The following is a 20,696-nucleotide window of genomic DNA, read 5'->3' as shown; positions in this document are numbered from 1 at the left end:
CTCCCATTAATTCTGTGTCTGTCAGGATACTCTGGACTAGAGTAAGAGAATTTGCTGAATCAGATCCCCCTGAACAGTCTCAGAATTTATGATCTCACCTTTGAGAAGGCACAGAGATAGGTTATGGGGCTTCAGGGAAGTATGGCTCAGGCGCTAAGTAGCTTGCTCACCACTCCTGCCCTCTGCAGTTTCAGGGACCTGCCCAAGTGGAATCTGCCCATGACTCAGACCTCCAGGGGCAGAGGGGTGCTGCCTCTTTGAGGTGTTGTTAAGAATGAGCAAACCAGACTGGTGCTGTTGCACGCTGGTTAAGCCACCGCCTGCAATACCCACATCCAATATCAAAGCACCAATTGGAGTCCCAGCTGCTCTGCTTCCGATCCAGCTCCCTGCACCTGGGTAAGCAGCAGAAGATGGCCCAAGTGCTTGGGCCCCTGCCACCCACATGGGAGACCTGGGTGAGGCTGATGGCTTCAGCCTGGCCCATAAATCCCCAGCTGTTGAGACTGTTTGGCGAGTGAACCAAACTGGCGATTAGAAGACCTCTGTCTCTCCAACTCTCCCTCTCTCTCTGTAACTCTGCCTTCCAAACAAACAAATACATCTTATATATAAATGAAAAAGAATATGCAAATCTTCTCAGAGTCTGTCAAGGAGAGCCTTCTCAGATCTCAACCGTTAAAGGGATTCTCAGCCTCTCCCCAAACTGCCTAAAGCAGTAGGACCAGAGAGGATGGCTCTGTCCCAAGCAGGATGCACCTCGTATTCAGAGTCTAGGGTCGCCTCCCGTGGAGGCCCGTATTGGAGGGAAGGGCACACAGAGGCTACGCCAGCATGGGAGAAGAGGGGTGAGGCTGGCAGGCAGGTTGTCTCCCTCCGTTCCCCTGGTGGCCACTGCTCTCCTGAAGTCAGCAGGTGTCCATCACATCTCAACATTTGTTAAGGTAACCCATCTCTGCAAATGTACTGTATTTTATAAGGCATTTCATCTCATGTGCTTTAAAAATTATGTATTTGATTATTTATTTATATTTGAAAGGCAGAGAGAAAGAGAGAGAGAGAGAGAGAGAGAGAGAGAGAGATCTTCCATCGCTGCTGGTTCACTCCCCAAATGCTGTCAACAGCCAGGGCTGGGCCGCAACAAAGCCAGGAGCTCAGAACTCAATCTGGATATCCCCTGTGGGTGTCAGGGTCCCAACTCCATGAGCCTCGTAGTGTGCACATTGTCAGGAAACTGGAATAAGAAGCAGAGCTGGAGCTGAAACCTGGTGGTGCAGTACATGATGCTGGTGTCCAAAGTGGCGTCTTAACCACTGTGCCACCCGTCTTTTCTGTTTCTGCTCACTCTGTGATGCACATTTGTACAGGTAATAATGCAATGCTTCAGTTTTATACAGTCACGTTTTAGAGTTGCATAATAGTCCATTGTATAAATGCTGTCGCTTCTCAGAGTCTCTTTGGTTTTTTTTGTTATGACATCGGAGACCTGAGTAGAAGTAAAGGAACAGTGGAGTCTGACAGATGCCGAAACTCCTGTGTCTCCCAGTTACCCTGCTGACACTGTCATCGTGTTTATTCTTCTAGTTAGCAACAAGGAGCACTTGAAACACCGTTACTAGCCTCCATATCAGTTGTTCATGGCCTATTTTTTTTTTCTTTTTTGGTCTAAAGGCTTCTTTGAAAATTGGATACAGCCTGTGGGCTGTCTCCAGGGGAGAGTACACACATGCTCGTGGCCATTGCATTAACGACAGCCACCAGCCCTGCTAAAGTCAACCAGAGACGCTGGCTGCAGTCCCATGTTCCCTTCCCTCTGAACAGCAGCAGTCAGATCTCATTCTCTTCCCTTTCTGTGCTCTATAGAAGCACAATTTTGCTTGCCATCAGTGAATTAAGTATGTGCCTTCTGGGAGAAGGTGGGGGTTGGCTTTTCTTTAGAGTAATTCTCAGTTTTCTTTGATCTTAACCCTTTGTCAGTGAAGTAGAGACTTGTAGAGATTTCCTAATAACGTATTTGACTCAAAATGCAGATGTTCTAAGCTTCGGTGTGCAGTATTAGTGAGAATTAGAGGCAGGGAGCGTTTTTATTATTCCGTGCATGAAGCGATTTCTCACATTATATTGTATTCATAGACATCTTCCTTTAAGTGTGCTATAGGGCACAAACGAATCTTTTTCTTTTTTTACTCTTTCTGATGATGGTGAGAAGAATGTGATGTTACCTGGAAACCCCATCCCTCATTTCTTCCCTGCTTGTTTTAGTGGATACAATATTCTTATTAGCTGACTGCAGATAAATACTTACAGCATTGAAAAGGGAGTGCGATCTGTGGGTATTTTGCCATTGGCCTACTCCAATTCCATTGTCAATAAGTGCTCTAGTTACTCAGTGTTGACTGTTTCTAAAGGTGACTCCTTTGCAATGGTCCACAATTTTGTCTCTCAGTGGAATTCTGTCTTGAGTGAGCAGGACTGTTGGGTGGAACCTACTAGATTGTAGGAGGGGGAAGATAACAGAAGTTCATGGGGGCAGATTTCTAAAGCAACAACAAAATGGGGTGGAATTTGCAGAATATTTGCCTTCTGCCATCCACAGCAGTGAGATGATCCAAGAGTACAGTTTGCATCTGGCCCAGTGGAGGAGGTGACTCATGCTTCTCTTGGGCCTTTCATACAAAGCCCTATTTCTATTGTTAACACCAGTGAACATAGGAGAAAACATTTACAGGAGGTCAATCTAAGTGGAATGTGACACCTAAGGTTCATCAGTCCCACAGCCAGGACAACTGGGAATGGTTTCAGAGACAGGCTGTGTGTCCCAGAAAAAGAACAGGGTCATGGGCTAAAGAACTCAAATTTCATACAATAGGATTAGCAGTATGCTTCGTGAAAGAATAATAAGCCTGAATGGCACTCCCCAAAGGGAAAGGACCCAAAGAAGTGGGCATATTTTTAAAAAAATTTTTAAAATAGAAGCTGTCAAATGTAACATCCAGAGAGGCCAGATATATGATGAATTTAGATATTCTCAGTATATGCAGGCTTCAAATCTAATTTCTACCTTGAATGTGTTGGCCAAACTGTGGAAAACTTGAATATTCATTCTACATCTAAGTGAGGAATAGGAAATAAGAGATTAAGTCTAAAAACTAAATACACGTGGAACCAAAGAGAAATTTCCTCAAGCTGGAAACTTGCATCCTCCATGTATGGATTAATGAGAAGTGAATATACTATGCAAAAGGTGAAGCAAGGAGAGTTTCCTATGTTGACTTCGGAGTTGCATGGTGGGGAGGATTTTCTTCAGAACTGATAAACTTGATGTAGGTTTGTGCCCCTACTTTACACCACCTGTGGTGTCTAAAAGCCTAAATGGAGAACTTAATTTACAGCAACTAAAGGGAGATGGTGGAATTAAGCTTGAAGAGTCAATGAAGTAGAGTGAATGCAACTGAGATTTCAGAGAATGCTCATGGAAGTTTTAAGGAAAATGAGGGAAGGAGGGAAGGGAGCAGGGAAGGGAGGAAGGAAGACCAGAGACAAAGAAAAACCTATAGTACATCAGAGAAAGGCTAGACCATCTACAGAGGAATAACACATAAAGGTTTTTCTTTTTTTTAAGATTTATTTGAGAGGCAGAGTTACACACACACACGTGGGGGGCGGGGAAGATCTTCCATCTCTGTTTCACTCCCCTGATGGCCTGAATAGCCAGAGTGGGGCTGATCCAAAACCAGGAGCCAGGAGCTTCTTCTGGGTCTCCCATGTGAGTGCAGGACTCCAGGCACTTGGGCCATCTCCCATTGCTTTCCAGGCCATTATCAGAGAGCTGGATCAGAAGTGGAGCAGCCGGGACTCAAATTGGCATCAATAGGGGATGCTGGCATTGCAGGCGGAAGCTTAACCTACTACAGCATAGTGCTGGCCCCAGTTGAAGGATTTCTAATATCTGGATGTGCTGGTTGAATAATGGCCTCTAAAGATATCTCAGGCCTAATCCTGGAACTGATGAGTGCTCCATTACACTGCCAAAGGGATTTTGCAGGTGCCATGAAGTTAATAATCTTGAGATGAGAGACTACGTTAGATGATCTGGATGACAAGCATCTTCATAAGGAAGAGCAGAGGAAGGTGTGACTACACAAAGGAGCAAATGGTGATGCAACTTGAAGGCAGAGGTTGGAGTGATGCCCACTGCCAGGGACTACAGCAGCCAGCAGATGTTGGAAGAGGTAGGGAATGGTTCAGGAACTGCGTCTTTCTCAACACCCTAACTGCAATCCAGCAAGACTGACTTTGGACTTCTGACCTGCAGAAATGTAACAGAATAAAACTGTTATCCTAAGCCTCTAACTTTGTGATAATTTTTTATTACAACCGTAGGAAACTAGAACACTGGACAACAGTAGGAGCCTGAAGACTGTGTCCTGCTACTTTCCATGTGCTAAAGAGAGCATAGTACTCAACTTATAATTGTGGCTTTTGAGAATAAGACTAAATCAAGACATTCTCTGGAAACAAAACCATGTTTGTCATCAACAGACCTCTGGGAGAAGGACAGTGGCCCCAGATGCAAGGTTTGAGTTCCAGAAAAAAAAAATCTGACCAATACATTGACAAATATTGGTTGAATTGATAAAATTAACTAAACAATGGAAATAATGCATAATAGGAGGCCAAAGGAAATAAAGTGCTATGTGCTATGTGCTGTTGGTGCATCAATAGTTGGGATGATGGTGATTGGGAGAAAACATTGCAGAAGAGTGAACACATTGATTAACTTGAAACTTTGTTGCTTGTTGTGTAATATAATACTCATTGCCTCTAGAATAAGGCCTGGAATATCTTTGGAGGCAGTATTCAGCCATCACACCAGATATTAAGATATCTAGGATAATCAGTGAAAGGAAAACCTAGAGAATGTAACTTCTGAAGGAGGGTAAAAGTTAAAATGGGAAAAATTCATTCCAAGGGGAAAATGAAAAAGGAAGAAGGAAAAAACAGCAAAATATGTAATGTAAATAATGTGGTAAAGATCCCGTTAATTATGTAAATTATTATAATCAATAGAAATAGATTGCTATTTCTTCTAAAGCATCAAATATAGATATAAAATTATTTAGTATATTTTGTTTTTAGCAGTCCCAATTTGGAGAAAGACTGACAGCAAAGAGATGGGGAAAATGGAAAGAAATTAATCAAAATAAAGTTGGTATAATATCAGACATAATAGACTAGAAATGGATTACTACATGGATTACTAGAAATTGAGAGATTACCTGCAGAATGATAAAAGGTTCATTTGGGCAAGGAGCTAATTCTAAGATTGTGTGCAATTAATTTTAAAAACCCTCGAGATACATAAAGAAAATATAGGCAAAATACAAGGAGAAATAGACATAGTCCTTCTGTAATTGACCTAAAAATAGAGCACAGACACCCTCCCATGACACGAATGCACCTGACGTTGTCCTGCAAAGGAACTGCAAAGCAAGCCTCTCTATGAAGAGTGAGCCAAGTGAGATGGTCTCCAGGCCATTTCTGCCACCCATTCCAGTGCCTGGAGATGGTGGCAAAGACTTAGTATTTGGAATAAAAAGAAAAATCCCACAAATCAGTATGCAAGAGACCCAACCCAATGGAAATGAACTACAAACGTAAGTTCAGTAAAGGAAATATAAATGATGCATAAATATATGAAAGATACTCAACTCTGTGAAAAATTAGAGAAGCAAAGAAGTAAAACCTAACAATGTTCCAGTTCATACTCATCAGACTGGCAGATTTTAGGAAGTCATCAGTTGTAGGCAGGGAGACAGAAGATCAGAAATGTCTACCATGCAAGTTGGCCTAATTTCTTTGCAAATTTGGCATTATTTATAATTGGGCATCTGTACATTCTCTTTTCAAAGAATCCTAATTCTAGATGTACACTCTAGAAAAGTTCTTATGAAAGAACACCATGACACATATACAAGAAAGAAACTTTGCAGTAGCAATCAAACAAAGCATCCAAATGGTGATCAAATCAATTGTGGCACTGGTCATCTAATACAAAGTTGTGGTGTACAACTTTGCAAATCAATAAGCTAGAGCTGCACCCAACACTATGCATAAATCATAAAAACTTGGTGTTAAATCAGTGTTTTCAGCATTGTTGAGTATTGGGATTATCTGGGGAGTTTAAGAACAGTCTCTGCTTGGTGAAATGGAACAGGACTTGATCTCTAATTTTCTCAAGTTCCCCAAGAGATTCTGATACACACAGTTTGAGGACCACTATGTTAAGACACAATTGTAGTAGGAATGCATGGAGCTTAGCATACACAAAACATGCAAGACTAAGCAATATGCTATTTGTGTTACATGCATAAATCATAGCATGACAGATCACTTCTGGTGAGTAGGGAGTAAACATTGGACAGGGAGACTTCCAACCTAGATGTGGGTAGCATTTTATTTCTTAGTTTGATAAAAGGCGCATCAAAATCACTTTATTCTTCATATCTAATGTTTGTAACATTTGTGCATGAGATATATTTCACAATATTAACTTAAAAAGTAACAAAGTAAGAAAGGTTCCTAAGTTGGAGCTTGCACACTCCAGTGACATGTGGTCTGAGGTATTTGTTTTTTCCTTCTGTCCATCAAGAGTACTACCTGGAAGAAGTGTTCAGTTGGGACAAAGGGAAAGTTCATTCTTCAAACAGATGTTTAAATTGGCTGCTTATTATTACAGTTGTCTGTTCGCATAGGAAGGTCCAGACACTGGGGTCTCTCATGGGTGGTCTGGAGGCTGACCTGGAGTAAATCTGCCAAGTGGTTTCTGACAGCAGAGTGCAGGGAGTGAGCACCTGCCTGTATACACATCCTTGTGCTATTGAAGAGACCCAGGAGGGCCAACAGGACAGGAGCAGGGCCTGGCATGCCACTGCTAAAACTGATTATCCAGGTTCAGAATTAGGGCAAGGAGAAGAGGGGTCCCTTTTTGTTACCCCCAAGGATTCGGGAAAGTTGCTTCTGTGAACTCTTAGACACCGATGGCAGATGCCCCTGCATTGGACACGAGGATCGTGCCAGGAGTGTGGATAGGTGGGTGGGAGTGCATCGGCAGGCAGTGTACGTGCTCTGACCCAGAGTGGCCGGATGAGTCCCAGGCCAGGAAGACAGGAAGGTCTACAATGTTGCAGCAGAGCCTCCCTGTGAGGAGGGCATATGGCAGCTAATGGGCTGGCAGAGGGCTGTGCCAAGTCCTCACGGAGTCCTGGGCAGACAGAATGGAAAAGGAGCAGTCTGCAGATGGGGACCGCTGGGGGCAGGCCCCGAGTGCCCTCAGTGCTGTGGCTGCCCTTGGCTCACTCAGCCGCTCCCCGCAGGTGTTGCTGCAGGCTGCCAGGGAAGGGGATGGTCATGCTTAGAGAAAGGGACTGTGTGACACTTGTAGATCAGCTCTCTAATGGATTTCCTGGGAATCGGATTCCCAGGTATTTGGAGGTACACTGGGGAGAGCTCAGTGCTGCTGACACTCCTTCCAGGAAATTGAAGTGGGGGAGACCTAATAGAGGGACTTCTAGGACAATGACCTTGAACAGTGCCTCTGAAAGCAAGAGAACTTGAGGACGACAGGATGCCGCCGGAGCACACCCTTTCCTTTCCTTTCTGGCTCTCAGTCATCCGCTTTTGCATAATCCCAAAGAATCACAACCTCATGCTTTTTCTAGACAAAGTTTCCTCTTCCAATCCTTTGTCTTCCTTCTGCAAGGTAAAGCTAATCAGGTGGCTCATTGGGCTTTCCTGTACTCCTGCTCCCTCTTAGGTTAAGGTGTGATTGCTCTCATCCTACGTCCTGTGCTCCAAGTAGGACCTTGGTCACCAACCGGTGCCCACTGCAGTCTGGACCCATCCCAGCTGATGGTCCTGAGACGTGAACATTTTCCAGTTTCTTCGATTGCCCATGGGTTGCAATCCTGCAAGATCATCTGCATTAAACAGAACACTTTGAAGTGCAAACTTTCATGATGCCTACATCCAGAGTGTAATTGCACTTTAATTCTTTAGCGATCCCTGCAATTCAGTGCACCTGGGAACTATTGATCATGCTAAAAGGACACGGTTCTTGGATTTTTACGGTCTCCCAGTTGCATCTGTGGTTTTGACTGACTAGGCTTCACACACACATATCCGCTTCTGAAATACATTGTTTCCCTTCCTACCTCTGAAAGTGTTGTGTTCTTTAAATGATTTCAAAACCTTAATTTCTAACCTCATTAGCTCCATTTACACCATCATAAGGTCTCAAAGCTAGAATGGGTCATCTACAAGGAGAAAGATTTGAGACCTATTTTAAGACATAGTGATTTAGAGTTAAAATCTTGACTTGCAACCAACCACCGACTCAATCACTTGTAAGAGACAGTGAGCCTGAGCTTTCCTTAGCCTGATTAGCCCTCTCTCCCACTGCTGGAACTCTTGGCTTATGATTCGTCTCCATTTTTCATAGTGCCTATGTTGCACCAGCTCTCCTTCCTGCTCTCACCTCCTCCACTTTTGTTCCTTTCTAATCCTCTATCCAACAGCCAGAAGTTAAATATAGATCTGATTGCAGCTCATTTGTGTCTGAACCTTTCAAGAGCTTCTGATCACCCTCAGAGTGGGTCTTTAACTGACCCCCTGAAGCCTCATGTGCCCTCACACAGCTCCAGCCTCCTCTCTGACAGCTACTGCTTCCACATCCTCTCCAGAGGGCCAGCGACCCTGCCCTTGCCCTGGGTGGCTTCTGTACCCCTGTCTCCTGTGGCTGCACCCACTCCTCCACTGCAGTGCCCTCCCTATATACACGTGTCCATGCAGTTTGCTGCCAAGTTCATCCCCAGCCTCTGGTGCAGTGTAGGTGATGATTCCTGGAAGGAGCTCCCTGTGCTAGTCCTGTGCTTGAGGCTGCTCATTTCAAATGGGATAATAACAGGATCTGCCTAATAGAATCCCCGAGGTGGTTGTGAGCACTAATGAGATATTGTAGGAGAGGAACCTGGTGCAGGAGCTAACAGGGAAAACACAATGGGTTTCCTTACCCTGGGACACTCGGCATACTAGGGGACTTCAAAATGTTCACAGAAAATAGACTTAGAGGACACATTTATTTTGGTGCAGAAATTGTGGAATCTGTGTGTGTGTGGGGGGGGGGGGGGTTCTTCCAAAAGTTCATACAAATGCATTTTATGAAAAAAAACTGTGCATGGATTTCAGAATTTTTTCTCCCTAAACAAACATATCCATTAATCTCCCTTTTCTACAAACGTTTGAAACCGCCTCCTATGTCATCCCACAAAGACCAGGAAACCCGCAGGATGGGATTAGCACCAACTCCCGCCCAGCTTTATCCCTGGTGCTCAGAACAGAACAAGTGTCACAGGTGATGTGGGCCAGAGCCTGTGGAATAGAGGCCGAGTGCATGAACAGATATGTTTTCAGAATTTGAACGCAAATACTTGTATAACGTGAATGTCATTAGTAAAGAATTCCAGGAAACTCACTGCATTTTGAGCAGCTGTGTTGGTAAATCCCGGCTTTCCCTGCATGCATAAGATCGATGACTCCCAGTGAGAAATTTCTCCTCGGTGTGGGCTGATGCCTGCCGTGCCGTTTGGCAGCGTGGGTTTCTAAAAGCTTGACCCCGTGGAAACCTTGCTCATCTCTTGCTGGCCTTTAGGGAAAATGTTGAACCATCTCGTTGTATCTCAGTATTATCTGTGAACAAGCAACTAAAGAGCTGTGTGGCCCGGGCCCAGTCCTTTCACCTCCCTGGCCTGAGCTCTTGAGGATGTGTTAGCCTCCATGCTTCCTGGTAGACCTTCTGCAGGAACCGTGTGTGGGTTGCTGGTAAGCACGATCTGGTTTTCTTCCCAGGAAATCAGCGACCCCGAGATCCTGGATCTGGTCCACAGTGCCCTCGGCAGGATGACCGTGGTCCGGCAGATCTTCCCGTCCGTGAAGGACAACCAGAAGTGTATGAGGAACAATCACCGCATCTCCTCCCTGCTCTGCGACCCCCAAGAAGGCTACCTGCAGATGCTTCAGGTCAGTGTTCAGCCTCCAGGACCATGGACAGCCACAGAGGGGGACAAACTCTGAGCCGCACCCTTGGGTACCTGCAGAGTGCTGTTGCCCACCTACTTTGATTCCTACAACTGTGTCCCTTGCTGAAGAGGAAACCAGTTGCCCAGGCAGTGCCTCTGAGTGGCCCTGACAGGCAGTTTTGCCTGTTGCCAGCAGGCAGGCCATGTTAAGTCCCCAGGTGCCTGTGGTAGTTAACAGTGACGTGCTACTGCACAAGGAGATTTCAGTCTTAGGCTGCAGGTTTGTGGAGATGGCTTCATCTGGCTGGCCTGGGGCTGGAGTCTCCCTTTAGGAAGACATCATTTTAAGCCTGTTGAAAGCCTTTTTGGGTAAGAAGCCACTGGCACAGACACGGCTCTTGCAAAACATCTCAGAACTTCTCCAGCACTTTGGTTGCACATTGTATTCCCAGCTGAGTAAAGAGGGGCAAGGGTGCAGGGCCGTGACCCGCTCACTTTCCCTTCCCTTCCAAGGTGAGAGGCACAAAGTCATCCCTTCAGCCATGCCATGGTGTATTGCACTTTGCGTTAGGTGGTCGTGGGACCTTAGAATAGAATGAGGAGCTCCGTACCTTTCCTACGGCATGGTTTTCTCTCCAGATGCTTGTGGGCGACAAGGAGACAGGACAGAGAGTGCCCCCACCCCAGCCCCCAGGCTGCCATGAATGCACTTTGCCACTTGCTGTTGTGCACAAGAAAACTGTGGTTGATGCCCTGTGAGAGCCACAAGACAGGAGGTCTCTTCTCCCACTGGGGGTTGTGGAAATTGCCTGGAAGTCTGTGTGCCATCAGCTCGCCTCTCAGCACTGGAAGCCAGTCTTGCCTTCTTTACCCAGACAGGCACGAGCAGTGGGAAGCAGAGTTTCAGGATGGAGGCGACTGTGTCCACTGCTTGAGGGCTGGCCTCACCCAGAGACAACTGGACGTGGCTCTGTCAAGGGCTGTGTGTTGGAGAGGGGCTCTGCTGGAGTCTCAAGTGGGCCATGGACCTGCGTTGTGTGCCAAAGCCCAAAGCACTGAATCTGTTCTAGGCTCTTGTATTTGGGGGTAGAAGAGGAAATAATCCACAGAGTGAACATGAGATGTGTCATCTTTGTGGTTGGGAAACAGAAGACATGAATTCAGCTGGAGTGACCCCATTCTCCAAGTGCCCAAGGAGCTCATTAGATGTCTGGGGATTTTTTAAAGGTGTGTTTTATTTATTTAAATGGTATATTTTATTTATTTTAAAGTGTATTTTATTTATTTATTTGAGTTACAGAGATATAGCTTCCATCTGCTGGTTCACTCCCCAAATGGCCACAGTGGCCAAGGGCTGGGCCAGACCAAAGCCAGGAGCCAGGAGCTTCTTCCAGGTCTCGCACATGGTGCCAGAGGCCCAAGGACTTGGGCCATCTTCCGCTGCTTTTACAGGTGCATTAGCAGGAACCTGGATCAGAAGTGGAGTGGTGTGGACGTGATCCAGTACCCATATGGGATGCCTACACTATAGGCAGCAGCTTTACCCACTACACCACAGTGCCAGCCCCTTGGGTTTTTTCTAATGTGGTGGGGGTTGACCAAGAGAGTATTGTGAAAGCCTTTGTAGACCATGGACTTGAGAGCCCCAGGTAACTGGGTTAGAGTAGAGATCTCTCTCAAAGATTTATTTATTTATTTGAAAGGGGCAGGGGAGAGAGAGAGAGATCTTCCACCTGCTGGTTCATTTCCCACAGGGCCTCAATGGCCAGGGCTAGGCTAGGCCAAAGCCAGGAGGTTGGCATTCCCTCTGGGCCTCCCACATTGGGTGGTAGGGGTTCAAGTACTTTGTTCATCTTCTGCTGCTTTCCCAGGTGCATTAGCAGTTGGAGCTCGAACTGGAACTCCAATATGGGATGCCAGTGTTGCGAATGGCAGCTTAACCCACAGCACCACAATACAGCCCCATCAGAGTGAAAAGCTCTTCATGTGGTTTTACATTTATGGATGCTGCTTGCCTGTTCTGTCATCATCCTTTCAGGTGTCTGGAAGAAGCAGTAAGGGCTACATAAACCTCTCTGTAGGTGTCACACTCACTCTCCACATGGACTGAAGTAGAGTTAGATAGCAGGGTCCAGTGGCCTGTGCCTGATCCCATCCAGCACAGGACAAGGGCAATCTCTTCACAGGTTCAGACAGAGAGAGGTGTCCCCCTGTGGGGCTTGCACGCCCTAGGAGGGCTCCCCGGCTCTCCCACCTTGAAGGGCTCCAGTCGTGTGCACAAACGTGTCCTCCTTGCCTCTGCCCAGCCTCACATCTCCAGTTCATTTCTCCCACCCCTGCTTTGTCACACTGCACTCCGTCTACTTAACAAAGAACGGGATGCTTTCCACTGCCCAAAATGGGGTTGCACCTGCTCGGGTTGGGGAAAGAGCAGGTGCTTCTCGTCCAGGTCTGTGGCTGAGACTGTGCTGTGGACTAAAGGACCCGGGTGGGATTTTTGATGGCACATCCAACCTGCAGGATGCAAAGAGGCTGCCTGTTGGAGGCTGAGACAGGATGGCAGAGTGAGGGAGTCTGGCTGAGGACATCCACCCACCGGTTACTTAAGAGGATAAACAAAGGCACGGTTGAGCGGTACAGCTAGATACCACCAAATAAGGCAAACACAACATTGGACCTAGCAACCCTGGGACACACCCTACCTCTGTCTGTTCCTGCTGGGACCCAGGCCCTACCTGAGGAGCAAGGTGTAAGAGCAACACTGTAGAGATCTTGCAGAGATAGCATAGGCAACAGCAGCAGAGCAGGTGCCAGCTCACCTGGGTTCAGATCCCAGGAACTCTAGTTACTAACCAGTTCTTGAATTATTACTGGTACTTATTTGCCATTTGGTGCCCCAGTTTCCTCCGCTGTGAGTTGGGGATTAGAATATTTCCAACCCTCTAGAGTCCTAATGATAATTAACTGGGAGACTATAAGAAAAGACTCAGAACAGGGCTGGGCTATTAACAGCCTCACATCACTGTCACTGAGAGGGTAGGAGGTGGTGTTCAGGGTTTCCACAAAAAGGCTCAACCTTTTCATGGCCTCTGTTTCTCTTTCTGGTATGATATGGTCGATCTCTCTTCCTAAATGTAGTTTTTTAAAAATTATTTATTTAATTTGTCCCCTGCACCCACATGGGACACATAAATGAAGCTCCTAATCCTGGCTTCACTGTGGCCATTTGGGGAGTGAACCAGTGGATGGAAGTTCTCTCTCTCACCATGTTTTCACCCCTGTAACTCTAAATAAACCTTTAAACAACAACAACAAAAAAGAATGCAGGTCTTGGGGCCAGCACTGAGGTACAGCATGTTAAGTGACCACCTGCAACGCTGGCATCCCCTGTGAGCACTGGTTTGAGTCTCAGCTGCTCCACTTCCAACTCAGCTCCTTGCTAACATCCTTGGGAAAGCAGTTGATGATGGCCCAAGTACATGGGCTCCTGCCATCCACCTTGGATGCCCAGATGGAATCCCAGGCTCCTGCCTTTAGCTTTGCCCAGCCCTGGCCATTGTGGTCATTTAGGGAGTGAACCAGCAGATGGACAATCTCTATTTCTCTCTCTCTCTCTCTCTCTCAATCTTTAACCCTACCTTTCAAATCAATAAATAAAACGTAAGGAAAAAAATAAAATAATTCTTGGCCAAATTAACAGTCCCTAGGAGCCTCTTTATATGTAAGCCAAACACTTTTTAAAAGAAATTTCTCTCCATTTGTTGCATTGTCTTCAGTGTAGGGAGTGCACTGGAAAAGAAATGTGGATTTATTTACTCATCCTGCCCAGCAGTGACTTGGGCAGCTTGTAGATTCGTCTCATTTACAAGCCATTCCCTTCAAGTCTCCTCTGGAAACTATTACAACTTCTTTCTTTCTTAGTGACAGTGTAGAATGCAAACTAATTTCTACTAGCCTCTAGCTGTGAGATTTATCGAGAAGATTCTAACATGTTTAGAACAACCAACTCAAGGAAAAAAAAAAACATTTGTGTCATGGATTATTAACTTTGTCTTGATGAAATTAATGAAAATCCTGTTGGAAATGGAGCTCTCTAGTCCATCTTCAGCTCCTCTCCCGGATGGCTGCTCCTGGGATGATACTTCTCTGTGAAGACCATCAAGAACAGGGCACTTTTGGGAGCGCATTCGTCTCTTGCCTTGCTGCTGAGTTGACCTTGGAGACTCCATCTTCCCCTATTAGGCCTGTGGTCAGGGCTTGCTGTGTTCTGTAGCCAACCAAGCACTATTACAGCAAATCAATTTGGTCCCTGTTTAGCCGAGAGAAAGATACCTAAATAAGTAGCTTCTAGTAGCTCCAGAAGTCTGGCATTTGCCAACACACAGTGCTGCTGTTTATGTTTCCCTATCCAGCACTGTCTGATCTGGGCATTTCTCATTCTTGAATTTTTTTGACAAGTCCGTTTAGGGCTTGTCTGACTCAGTGAGTCATAAAAGTGATAACCGATCCCTGAGAACCCTGTGACTTTGCTATGATTTCACAGGCAGGGGCAGCTGCACTTGGAGAATCTGTTACTACTGTGTCTCTGGAACATGGCATTGCCCAGTGAGTTCCTCAGGGCTCCTGCTTGCACCGCCACCCCACCAGCATTCAGATGTTCTCTCCCCGGGGGGATAACAGGCCAATGATGTAAGCCCTGTTGTCTGGTCACTGTGGAGCCCGATGATGCCTGGGTTAGGCTGTGTGGGTTAACGTGCTCCCTGAGCATTTCACAGTTGTTGAATGGCTTGGCTGAATCACGCCTCCCTCAGGCTCACTCCATTAAAGCAGGCCCCATCTTCCCTGCCCTACACATCACGATTTCTTCCAGGCTTTCTGTATTCTTCCCAGACTGCAAGGTTTATGTCAACCTGTCAGCAGTTGCCTTCCTGCTGCAGCTTCCTCGCTCACACAGAGCTACCTTGGAGTTCATGTCACTCTCAATAGTTTCCTTAACCCCTAAGACCCATACAGGTGCTAGGAGAAAGGGAAGCTTTTGTCAGAGACACAATTGCACAGGTGGTCTCCTCGGGTGCACCTGCTCACCACGCAGGCTGCAAGGGGGCTGCCTGAGCCCAGAGAGCCTCTGGTCTGGGCAGTGCCCCTCTCCCCTCAGCAAACTCACTGCTCAGATCTGGCCTCTAACCCCTTTGCCCTCTGCCACCATCTGCTCCCTCCCCAAGGCCTGGCCATGGTGCGCTCTCTCAGGACAGGTGGACCAGCAGCAGTTTGGCAGAGAACTCTTGCCTGGGGATGGATTCCGCAAGCTGTGGCATCTGGACATCAGCTTGTGCTCCTAGCTGGACCCTCTGTCAGCGGCTTGTTTGACTTTGGGGGCTGACCAGAGCTGGTCCGAGGGTCTGCTCAGAGGTCAGTCCCTGCCGTTTGTCTCTGTGATGTCTCCCTGAAGAGGCCACTTTGCTTGATTAATGATGGAGGGAGGGGGAAATCAGGCTGTCCAGAAACCCGAAGGAAAGGCGGCCTTTCTCAGTGAGACAGTTTCCCGCATCACCGGCTTCAGTGCAGGGGAAGACAATGGACTGATGCAAGGTGCAGCTGGTCCTGAGGCTTTGATGCTGGCCCGCACTTACTTCATCTTCCCAAGAATTGTCCTTACCTTGATACAGCAGGTACACAAGAATCCCTGGGCCCCAGAGCATGGCATCTAGTGAGGCTTGCTGAGGTCTCAGACTTACCCTGGAGCCCACAAGCATGCTGGGAGTGTTGGGAGGCTGACAGCCTGGCTGCGCATCCATGCACCCTGCTGTACTGTGGAGACCTCTCCTTTGCCGTCTGGTGGGGACACGCAGAGGTCTCAGCCTGCTGATGTCCGGATAGGCTTGGAAACTAATCACTGTCCCCAGGAGCTCTGCCCATTTTATGGGGGCTCATATTTTTTATTCCTGGTCCTGATTCTGTTTCTGGGGACTCAGTGACTGACCAGAGCATCTGCCCTGTACCTGCCCAGATGGGAAATCCTATCAACAAAACCCCCATCCCCACGTGCACAGATTACCTGCTGTGCTCTGAAGGCTGTGTCCTCCCTAGGGTCATAAGCTGCAACTTAACTCTCAAGGTGATGGTACTGGGAGGTGGGACATTGGAGGGGTGATTCGGAGATAAGATGGGAGCCCTCCTGGAGGGGCCAAAGGCCCACAGAGGGGCTGATGAGGCCACAGTCCTCCTCTTCCACTGCTTGGAGACCCAGCAAGAGGGAGCCATCCACGATCCAGGAAGGAAAGGGGCTCTCATCAGACAATGATCCTGCTCCTGTCTGGGTGCTCACCTTCTGCCTCCAGAACTATGAGGAGTAAACTCCTGCGGTTTATAAGTCACTAGGTCAGTGGTGTTTTGTTATAGTGGCCCAAGCTGAGTCGGCCTCTGTGTCTCAGAGCTGCCAGGAGCCCTGGTGGCAGGGGTAGGGGCGTGGTGGGGGTCCTAGCTGCACAGACTGTCTCTGTGGACCAAGCCCTGCTGCTGAGCCTTGCTCCTGTGCCCCAGGGCTCCCTGCCTCTCCACCTGGCTGGCTTCTTTCTCCATCCTCATCTGCTCCCTCTGCATCTTGACTCTAAATTCTTATTTTCTCATAAAGATCAATTTAACCATCTTTCTTTTGCTCTTGCTGACACAAGGTGTTCTCCTAAATAAAATATAGTTATTGATATGGGATTTTTGGCTCAAACTCAAAAAACCCAACCTGGTTTCCTGTCACTGGTGCTTATGTCCGTGACTGGTCTCTGTCCAACAGCCAGCTGTGTCTCCTGGGTTTCCAAAGAGCTGCAAGCCCCCAACAAGTGCTCATGGCTTAGTTCTCTCCTCTGCCTCTCAGAAATGTATGCTCTGCTTCCTGTTTCCTGGCTGAGTCTCTGCCTTCTGTGTGAGGGAGTGACAGTGCGGCTGGACGCTCCCATCCCATGCTAAAACAGTGCTGGCTTCTGAGAGGAGCTGGACAGCTCCCACGGAGTGTGTGTGTGTGCGCATCCGGCTCCTCTGTTGCTCCCAAGTCAGCTTCTGTCTGCCATCGCTTGTCTTCTAGAAGGGATGTTGCTTTGCAAATACCTCCTCATCTCTTTACCTGGGTGTGTCCTCCTATGAACAGCTGTAGAACTAGTCATTCAACCTTGATGAATCCACAGCCACTTATTTAATCACTTCTTCATGCCAGTTCTTACGTGAAATCATTCACAAATGTTCTCTTAATTCTCACCAGCCCCTCAACATTAGGACTTTAAAAAAAATAGTTATTTGTTTTTATTTATTTGAAAGTCAGACAGATACACAGAAACATACATACAGACATTTTCCATTTGTTGGTTCACTCTTCAAATTTGCATTACAGCCCAGTTTGGGCCAGGCTGAAGCCAGGAACCTGGAGCTCAATCCAGGTGCTACCTCCTAGGGTACACATTAGCAGAAGGCTAGAGCAGAAGTGGAGTTGGGACTTGAACCCAGGACAGTGTGTGATGCAGGTCTCCAATGAAAATTAACTGCTTCACAAAATTTCTACCCCTGAAATTGGGACTTTTTAAAATACTTTATTTATTTGAGAGGTAGAGATACAGAGAGAGAGAAACAGGGAGAAAAGTCTTCCATCTGCTAGTTCACTCCCCAGATGGCCACAACAGCCAGAGCTGAGCTGATCCAAAGCCAGGAGCCAGGAGCTTCTTCTGGGTCTCCCACGTGGATGCAGGGGCCCAAGGACTTGGGCCATCTTGTACTGTCTTCTCAGACCATAGCAGAGAGCTGGATCGGAAGTGGAGCTGAGACACAGACAGTGCCCATATGAAATACTGGTGCCAAAGGTGGAGGCTTAGCCCACTATGCCACAGCATGGGCTCTGAAATTGGGACTTTGAAGTTCCATTTTGTAGCATGTTCTGATTAGGGAGAATGGCACATACAAAAGTCCAGAGGCCTGGTGGAGCAGGGGCAGAGTTCACTGTGCTTGAGCCAAGAGACGAGAGGCAAGAAATGCTGGGAAGCAAATCAAAGGAGCTGTGATCTGGCAGGAGGTGCATCTGAGAAAGGTGATTGTGCAGGGTGCAGAGGGAGGGTCTGAGGCTGGGAGCAAGGGAAGTGGCCGTTACCAATTCCCTAGGGAGAGAGGAGGATGCTGAACCATGCTATGGCAGTGGGAGGTGATCATTTAAAGAGGTCACCAAGGACTTCCCCAGGACTGTAACCCCTGAGCCTGTACAGGGGACAGGTCCAGGTGACTATGTACAGAGTTATAGGTGCAGGGTGACGGCTGACCCTTGTCCTCACCATGTGCTGCCTGCCTTCCTCACCTACCCTGCACACCTGGGTGGTCTCATTGCAGAATCAACTATGCCAAGTAGCCCTTCGAGTGCAGTGGGTCGTGCAGCTCACTCTCAGGAGCCTGGATACATACACACTGCACCTGCCTCCATTGTTCCGTTCCGTGGAACGCCTCAGGGAGTGCTATCACCTTCCCATCAAAGGGCAGCCCCATGGCACCTGAGGGTGTGCAGCCCTGACAAACCCGGGACCAGTGACAGCTGTGGCTTTGTGCTGGGACTGGGAGGGGGCCAGGGACGCATGCCCAGGTGTCCAGGTGAGCAGACTGCACATAGAGTTGGGGATTAGTGCTTAGCATGGCTTCTTTGTCAGCCTTCTGATCCACAAGCTGCAGAATCCAGACATGACTCCTGCACACTTTGAAAGAGGGAGAAGATCTTGTTGCCAAATCTGAGTTCATCTTCCCAGTAACTCCACATTCTGTGTGCCTCACCCATGCGGACTTCCCCGATAAGCCCTCGGCTCACCCACTCTGAAGTCAGGGGCCGCTTAGGTCTGTTGTTTGCCCTTTGCATTCCTTTCTAGCTCTGCTCTCTCCAAAAATGACAATATGTCATTTGCAATTCACAGGGGCAGTAAACCAGGGCTGCTGTCTGCGCCTTCCCAGGGCCCTGGTCACACTGTGTTTTGCTGTGATAAGTCTGAGAGTCTTCAATGGCTTGCTCAGGGTCACTAAACAAGTAGGCGCAGGAGATATAACTCACCCATTCAGTGAACACTGACTCAGTGTGTGCTGTATCCATGCACTGGGGGTCCTCCAGGGAGCAAGGCTGGCAAAGCTCTTGGGCCACCCTCCTATGCTGCATGTATGGCAGTGTGAGTCATACTGTATCATAAAGAGTGAGAGGGGAACTGGACTTACAAGCTGGCATATGTCTCTGGAGTGGCCAAGTGAACCAGCCAGCTCTCTCCTCACTTAGCACAGAGCCCACAGGCTCCCAGGAAGACCCCTGCCCCTTTCCTCTTCCCCTGACTTCACTCCTGGTGTCTCTGACTTGGTTCTAAGTCTTGCTTTGCAGTCAAAGCCCTTGGCCTTGACACTTTGACTTCTCTTTTGTTTTTCAACTTGACTCTGACCTGGGAAGAGGCACTTTTCCCTCCTCTCACTTTGTGCAGCACTGTTCCCAGGTGGTCCTATCCCTGGCTCTCATTTTCATGGGCTGAGGTTTAACTAGACAGTATCTGCCCTGTCTGGCTGATCTTTGCTCATGAGTTATATGCTGTGTCTTATCTGAGATGGGAAGGAGGGAGGCAAGACTCCTTCAGGCCAGGCTCCTTTCTCTCCCTGTGGTCCATGACCCCAGCCTAAGCTGTTGACTCTTTGTGACAGGTGATGAGTGAGTATTCTTGCAGCTGGGGCCCTCTCTCCTTCAAGACCACCCCTACTGTCTTGGGGGCTTGGTATGACCAAGCTCTGACGCTGTATTCATCCACCTGCCCTAAGGAAAGCCTTAAGTTTACCAGGCTATGGAGAGAGTCTAGAGAGCCATTCTCCCATCTTCTCTTGATCTCATCCCCATGGCAGCTTTTCCCCAGACAACCGGATTGTGAAGGCAATGCCATCCCCACCTGCTGCATCTCCACCAGTGAACCATAAGCCAAAGTCAGAATGCACAAAGTAGGTTACCTAAGTGATGATGCTGAGGTTGGGGGCCAAAGGCAGATCCACAGATCAACACTGACTCTTAGCTTCTGCCCAAGGCAGGGACAAATATGGAGACAGTGTATTACCAGGAGAAGGAGAAGGAGAAGGAGAAGGAGAAGGAGAAGGAGAAGGAGAAGGGGTGAGTAGAGTAGATAGAAAAAGTTCCAATGAGGAGCTAGAAGGCTTTTCAAGTAGGCTCTGATGAGAAGCTAATTGCTGTTTCGGAAAAGGAGTCTTCCACCCAAGTCAAAGTTGGAGGCAGTCAATCTTTTCTTCTTCCTGTCTGTTTTGTATATTTTTGTTGTTGTGAAATACAGTTAGTGTGTGTCTTCTAAGCAGGAGGTCAGACCATCCATCTGTCCATCCATCCATCCACCCATATATCCATCAACAACCCATCCGTCCATCCATCCATCCACCCACCTACTCCCATATCTATATATCTACCTATATCTATCTATTCATCCATCCCTCTATCATTCTCTCATCTATTTACCTACCTATCTGGTTATTCATCCATCCACTCACCCACCCATCCACTCACATTTTTGTCCTTCCATCCATCCATCCATCCATCCATCCATCCATCCAGTTATCCATGTATCTGTCTATTTGTCT

The 20,696-nt window shown here is 47.6% G+C and overlaps 1 protein-coding gene across 1 annotated transcript in view; it reads left to right on the top strand.

Moving 5' to 3' along the window:
- The window catches only part of LOC149122076 (glutamate receptor ionotropic, delta-1-like), a 298,789-nt gene that overhangs the window by 7,688 nt on the left and 270,405 nt on the right, over positions 1-20,696 (top strand). The window contains exon 2 of the mRNA XM_089314126.1: positions 9,907-10,077. Within this exon, the coding sequence (XP_089170252.1) occupies positions 9,907-10,077 (171 nt within the window). The remainder of the gene's footprint in view (positions 1-9,906; positions 10,078-20,696) is intronic.

Source organism: Oryctolagus cuniculus, chromosome 15 (assembly GCF_051225735.1).
Source record: "Oryctolagus cuniculus isolate XC-2025 breed Fujian yellow rabbit chromosome 15, ASM5122573v1, whole genome shotgun sequence".
In the NCBI taxonomy this organism is placed as follows: domain Eukaryota; kingdom Metazoa; phylum Chordata; class Mammalia; order Lagomorpha; family Leporidae; genus Oryctolagus; species Oryctolagus cuniculus.
Note: the sequence above shows the minus strand (reverse complement) of the source record. Positions and strands in the feature narration are given on the sequence as shown.